Source organism: Vigna umbellata, chromosome 3 (assembly GCF_029865625.1).
Source record: "Vigna umbellata cultivar VRB3 chromosome 3, Vumbellata_1.0, whole genome shotgun sequence".
NCBI lineage: Eukaryota > Viridiplantae > Streptophyta > Magnoliopsida > Fabales > Fabaceae > Vigna > Vigna umbellata.
Window position 1 is genome coordinate 48,758,999 of NC_142167.1, and position 6,636 is coordinate 48,765,634.

At 34.4% G+C, this 6,636-nt stretch overlaps 1 protein-coding gene across 2 annotated transcripts; it reads right to left on the reverse strand.

Moving 5' to 3' along the window:
* Nucleotides 1–224: 224 nt before the first annotated feature.
* Nucleotides 225–3,952, reverse strand: LOC124844043 (transcription factor bHLH30-like). Of its 2 annotated transcripts, XM_088109975.1 has the most exons (4): nucleotides 3,675–3,952; nucleotides 2,796–3,440; nucleotides 884–1,376; nucleotides 225–525 (listed from the first exon to the last, which is right to left on the reverse strand). In XM_088109975.1, exons 2-3 carry the CDS (start codon nucleotides 3,408–3,410, stop codon nucleotides 894–896), a joined length of 1,098 nt encoding a protein of 365 aa, XP_087966101.1. In that variant the 5' UTR covers nucleotides 3,411–3,440; nucleotides 3,675–3,952; the 3' UTR covers nucleotides 225–525; nucleotides 884–893. The 2 variants fall into 2 exon arrangements, with proteins under 2 accessions (XP_087966101.1, XP_047176849.1); XM_047320893.2 differs by lacking the exon at nucleotides 225–525 and having other exon boundaries at nucleotides 533–1,376.
* Nucleotides 3,953–6,636: the final 2,684 nt, after the last annotated feature.

Genomic DNA, 6,636 nt, shown 5'->3' on the forward strand with positions numbered 1-6,636 from the left:
TAAACATTTAATAAGTTGTGGATTTAATCTATAAATTGTAGCTTTATACTATTATATTATTTATACTATAAAATTTAATGAAATAACTAATATTTTACTAAATTTAAAAAATAATATATTATTTATTTTCATTTATACAATTTATAAAAACAAAAATGAAATGATGTTAGATGTATATAGAAGTTGATGTGTATAATTCATCATATAAAAAATTTGGTGATGTGCTCCTTGAAAGTCATGATGAGATGCAAGGGTACACTCTCTCCTCTTTCTGAATACAGAGAGTGAAGACAATAAAACAAACAAACATATACTTCATAACAAAACAATGACAGCTCCTAGCAGTTGCTGCACCAGACATAGTGTGTGTATGTTTGAATTTAATGCAGATGCCATTTTCATTTTCTTCTTACAGAGCAATCAATGCATCATTTTCCATGTTAGGATTCAATATAAGGTTTCTGTTCCCACGAAAAAGATCCTTCTCTGTTCCTTTCCTTAACCAACTCCACCCCTTTTGTCTCTCTTTGGATTCAGCACAAGCAAACAAGTACATGTACAAAACCACATTATACCATTACCTCATCACTTCATCATGACCATGCAGAATAACATCAAAAAATATAATACTATATAGATATTTAAGCCAGACAATCAAAATATATATTATAAGTCTTTATTTAATTAATTTTACTGTTTTTTGTTTTTAAATTTCATGTTGGAAAGAAAAAATTTATAAACTATTTTGACTCTAAAATAGGAGAAGATCCTATTGTAGGATTAAAGAATTAGAGTATCCATGATCATCCTTTTGTTTTTTCACAGACAACAACATCTTTTGACATCAAAACCTTAGCAACAAAAAGTGTTGTGTTAGTGTTACCTCGGAACAATTACAAAGATCTTTGTTCAAGAAAATTGATGTTATTAGTCCTTTGGCGCTTAACATTCCCAGAAGCTGATTCATCTCCACCACCACTCTTCTCCATCACTGCCTTCAGTGCTTCTTGTATTGAGGTAATACAGTATTGTTGTTGTTGCTGCTGAATGCTTTGTTCTCCATTGGTGTTTGAACTTTCTTCGTCACCAGCAATGACCAACACGTTCTTCACACGCCCACCAAGCGATGTGATCTCAGCCTTGAGGGTTCTCAGCTTCAAGGCCTTCAACGTTTTTACGAGGTCGGGTAAGAGATCTGATCTATCTTCACAGCACAGTGAGGCTTTGATCACAAACTTTCCATCTTCGTCTGCTGCATCTACTGTCAACTCGTCTGCCTCGGTTGGCACTGCACTGCTTTCTGCTATCAGAGAGGTTTGCCGCTTCAGCTCCTTCACGTGCTGAATCACTTCTGCTAGCAGCGAAGCTTTATCTGTCTGCAACAACATAATCAAAACTTGTCAAGACAACTTTTTTATATATAAGATTGAACTGCACAAAGCAAACATCTTTTCTTTCAGGGTAAATTGTGAAATATTAGTGACATAATGAACTTTTCTAACAGAATAATACATTAGAGGCTCACTAACAACTACTTTACTGGGTAATGATCAGTGAATAAGAGAATAAAACTAATTTGTTGATAAACAGCCGTAAATAAATGGTTTTTTATCGTTAAAAATCACAGTTAAAGTGTATAGATAAATATTTGTGGTTATGATAAAGTACAAATTGGTAACATATTTTAGCAATAATGAATATTTTAAAGACAGTAATCAGTGCTAACATTCTCTCATGATTAATAGCAAAGGTTGGAAGTTGTGCAATGTTTGAAAAGAGGTTGAGGGGATTGTGTGGAAGTTGAGGTAGGTAGGGGTGTAGCTTGATGATTATGAAATGGAAGTAGTGGGGGTATTTTGAATGGTGGAAGTGGCATGCAGCATGTGTAGATAGAGAGAAAGATGAGATGAGATAGATAGGTATATAGAATAGTGAGTGGGTGCATGTGTGTGTGCCTGAAAAGGGTGCTACTTTGTCTCTCTGGCTTTATTTCTTTATCATTATCGAGCTGAGTTTGACCGATGACAATACCCGGCAAGAAATTTCCATGTGTAGCTTTTTCAACTGCTGCTTGGTTCCTCTTTATTGCATCAACAACCTACCTTAACACTAATACCTTTCTGTCATCTTTAATCACCCTTTTTACTATTAAACTCGTCTGAAACTTCCACACACACACACACAGTCATACCAAAACAAGTAAGCTAAAAACAATAAACATATATGTCATGCTTGTTCTTTCAAACATGTCTTTTGTTAATTAAAATCTGTTATCTCATGTAAGTATGTATGAAAATGTTGCTATCGCTTTAAACAAAATAAGAACATGGAAAGCCAAAGAACGCAGGTTAGTAAGAGAAACAAACAAGACCTTTTGCATGCACCCTATTTTTTATATGCCATTTTGGTTAAAAAATGCACCATGTTGAAAATTCTCCTATTATATACTCTCAGGTCTCTGATAAGGAAGGCATGTTAGGTGATTTCATACGAGGTTTTGTCAGTTTTGTTGTCCTTTTAAATTAGAAATGACATGATGATGTCTTTTTTAGTTAGGAATGACTCTATTAATCAAAAAACAGCAATAATATTTGAAACTCTGGGTTTACATTTTCATGCATGTGTTTTATTGAGAGACATACGAACAAATAGTTTATGCATGATGTGTGAAAGGTCTTGCAAAGTCAAACAATCACATTATATATATGTTAAACTCGTTATTTTATAATAACTATTATAGAATTATATTAGTTAGTAATTAATAGTATTGAAGATCTTGTATTGAATACACTTACTTTTGTAGTGTTTGGCAATAAACTCCGAAGCTTGGCAAGATGGTTGTTGATTCTCTCTCTACGTCTTCTTTCTGCTTCACTGTGACTCTTTGATGCAGCAAGAGCCTTAGCCTCCATGATTTCTTGAGCAGTCATTTTTCCCAACTCGGCTTGGAGTCCAAAGGGTGCTGAACCGGGTTGAACCATAGGTCCGAGGGTGTCAGATATGATCCTTAGATGGTGGAGATCAGAAGAAGGACTCTCGTATGCAAATTGAAGAGAAGGGACCCTTCTGCTGAAGAAGCTCGCATAGGGTGAAGGTGTGGGAGGGACTATAAACGTTTGGTCATGATGGTCTCTGACAGGGTTGGTGTTAATATTGTTGTAGTGAACCGGACCCGGGTTGAATGAGTGAACCGGAGGGATGGACCATGGTTGCATGATTGGAGTAACTTCAGGGAACATTAACCCTCTTGAACCCCCGAAGATGTTGTCACTATTTTGTTGCTGCTGCTGCTGCTGATGCATCTGTTGTTGAAGGAGAAGGTGCTCTTGGTAGCTTTGAATATTGTTGTTGTTATTGTTGTTGATTGGTTGAGAGGAACACTGTCCTTGATCATCTAATTCCTTTTTCATCTCCCTCTGATGTGAATCCAAACTCCAAAGCTTTATATGTGATGGAGTGAACAGAAGAAGATTTAAGGGTTCAAAAGTCAGAAAGGTTAAGGTATTTTCTGTTTTGTCTAATACTAGAAAAAAGGGAGCAAGAGCTGAAAGATAAAAGGGTATCGAGAAGAATATTTCATATTTTTTTCATTTCCTCAAGGAATAAAAATGACATGGACATTGACAAGGAGAAAGAGCAAGAGGGAACTAATCAAACTATAAAAAGACACAAACCTTAATCCCTTTGATGCAGAATGACTGACTGTGTTCTCTTCTAGTTCGGTCTTGTAATTCTATCGATCAATCAGTTTCTTTCTATGTTTCCTTTTGTTCTCTCCCTCTATCAAATCTCTTTCACTTGGTAAGTTTATACTTCTGCCACAAGGGTATGCTAATGATCCCTTTTATCCTTTACCACCAATAGAGCTTTCCTTTATTTTGTGTTGGTGTCTTTTTGGACTTATGTTTGGTCTTTGCTCTCTCTTTTTCTCTCTGCACTCTAAAATATATAGAGCCTGTTTGAGTACTGCTAGTCCCCTTTCCTTTCTTCCTACGGCATTAACTTTATCTATATCATTCCATGTAGCTTTCAGGGCTGTCTGTGGAGTGGCATCTTTCTAACACAGCAAAAACTACAATATATAATGTTTTACAGCCATAAAATATATACTATAATCTCATAAAGTAACACTAATTTTTCGTTGCTTCCGATTGGTTCAAAGTGTATAATTGCACTATGTGTAAGAGAGAGAAAGAGATGGGAAACACAAGCAAGAACAACAGAGTGAACACAACAAAGATTGTCGACCGACCAAGGACCAGAAAGGCTGAACAGTTATCATCATGATAAAAAAGCTCAGCTTAACCTTTTCTCTCTTTTTCATTTTTTTAATTTTGGGTTAGTAGTACAATTTTATAGTATATATATATATATATATATATATATATATATATATATATATATATATTTCTCCATTTTGTTTTTTGTTTTACTTCATTTTCCCTCTTTTGGGGGGTCATTTTTACTTTCCCTTTTGGCGTTTCCATGGTCAAGCCCCACGTTCTTCCATACTCTTAGCTATGTGACTATGTCCACGCCACCCTTTCTGCTTCCCCAACACCATGTAATCATTGTGTCTTGGAACACACTCTTCCCCCTCTCTTCTCTCTCCTTGCTTCTCCTAATAAGTGTCTTGGTTTCAGTTGAAACTAGGTGTGTAGTGTGTAGTGTGTATGTTTATGCATATTTATATGTGTGGTTCTCATTACCCTATCCTTTTGGGGGGTTATGGCGAACTTGTTCATATACATGATCTATATTTTTCTAGTAGTGGAGTGGAGGTGGTCCACGAGTAAACGACAACACAGGAACATAAAATAAAGTACAGCTTATAGGTTAATGCTTGAAATTTCTTTCACCTTTTGATGTGGAAACTTGCAATAGGAGATAGTGGATCAGCATTACCTTCATTTTACGTGGGCATGCAGTAATATGTTTCTTCAACATCGGTTACCCAAACTTCAAGTTTAATCTAAATTGAGCTTAGGATCATCAGGGTTTTGTCTTGCCATTATAATCATAGCAAGTCATCATTTATGAACATCAACTAAGTTGAAATTATTCGTTTTATTGGTCTCAGTCTTTACCCTTCAACTTGGTAATCATCAACTTGCAAAACCATTCACCACCGTGCCATCTTCTGTAGTAATTTTTTCCTTCTCAAGAAAACCAACAAAGAAATCGTTATTCTAGAAATATGGAAAATGGACGCATACCTTTCCATGTTTGTTGTTATGCGCAAAAGTAGATATGAAATATATATATCAAATCTGATGCAAAATGCATATTCTCTTAGAATAAACAATAAAAAATACGTGACTTTAATTTCTTGGCAACTTCTTGTCTTTGTATTTTAATTTATCCATAGTCACCACCATGACGTTGATGACTCAAAGTTAAAGGATGGCAATTAACGTGGATTTATAATAATGTAATGACATTTTTGTTTATTGGAAAGTGCCAAAAGATGATCTAAAATTCTTATGAAAAGAATAGTTATAAAATGTTGCAACTTGAAAAGGCCACACACACAAGGAAATAATAGATGTTTCCAATTACTTTTGACAAGTGGCACAGTTTTCGAAACTCCGTATCTATCTAGCTATAAATATATAGCATACTATTGCAGTGTTAGCTTTCTTTTGTTTTTGTCTCTCTTAACTTTTCTTTTCTAGTTTAATTTATTTTTTGTCTCTCTAGTTTCACACCTTTTCTTCTTCTCTTCTAAATATACTTACTGTTTACCTTATGTTGTACCAGTAGCTGTTGTTGTGCTTCTCCCTGGTTGGTCCAAAAGAGGATTACATAATATGGTTTTGGTTATCTTTTTAGTAGGACTTTTATTATGGTAAGAAAAGTAAGCATGGTAATTTATTAGCCCAGGCTTAAAAGGCAAGTCTCATACCGTCACCGGCAAAGTCTGCAAGCAAATTACACGGTTCCCATAAGCAGTTTGGCCATCAGAAGTAAAAGTAAAATGTAAATCATTAAAGGCTACACACTTACGTTTCCCCATTCAATGTTAAGGAGTTCGTGCTGTGGTTTAGACTGAAATGATATATTTACACCACCAACAAACATAGACTATTTTGCTCTCATTTCTTTTATAATTACAAAAATTTATTTATTATAATAATAGCTTTATTCTTCAAAACAAGTTTTCCAGTCATTGTGTGTTTGACTGAGTATTATTCTTAGAAGGTTGGATGGAACTTACAAAACCAACAAGCTATGATTTTCCCTTTGATCTTCAATTATGAACCATATAGAAAAATACAACTAAATTAAAAAGCTTAAAACCTATTTTGGTCTCTATAGTGGTTCATCCTTTTGTAAAAATTATTCAAAGTCTTTTTTACTCATGTAGTTTAAATTGCTAACGAGGTTATGTCTCACATGCTAAGATGACATGATTCAAAGAAAATGATCATTGTTTGCTTTTAGTGCTTAAACAATTCTCCTTTGAATAGTGGAGGATGATTAATGGCGTATCCTTCATTTTTTATTATGATTTGGATAATTTCTTCAAATCATGTTAAGACATTATGTGAATGTTTCATTAATGCCTTTTGTCTAATATTGTATATGTACAAGCAATACAATTGTCTTTGGAAAAGCAACATAACATATGAACTC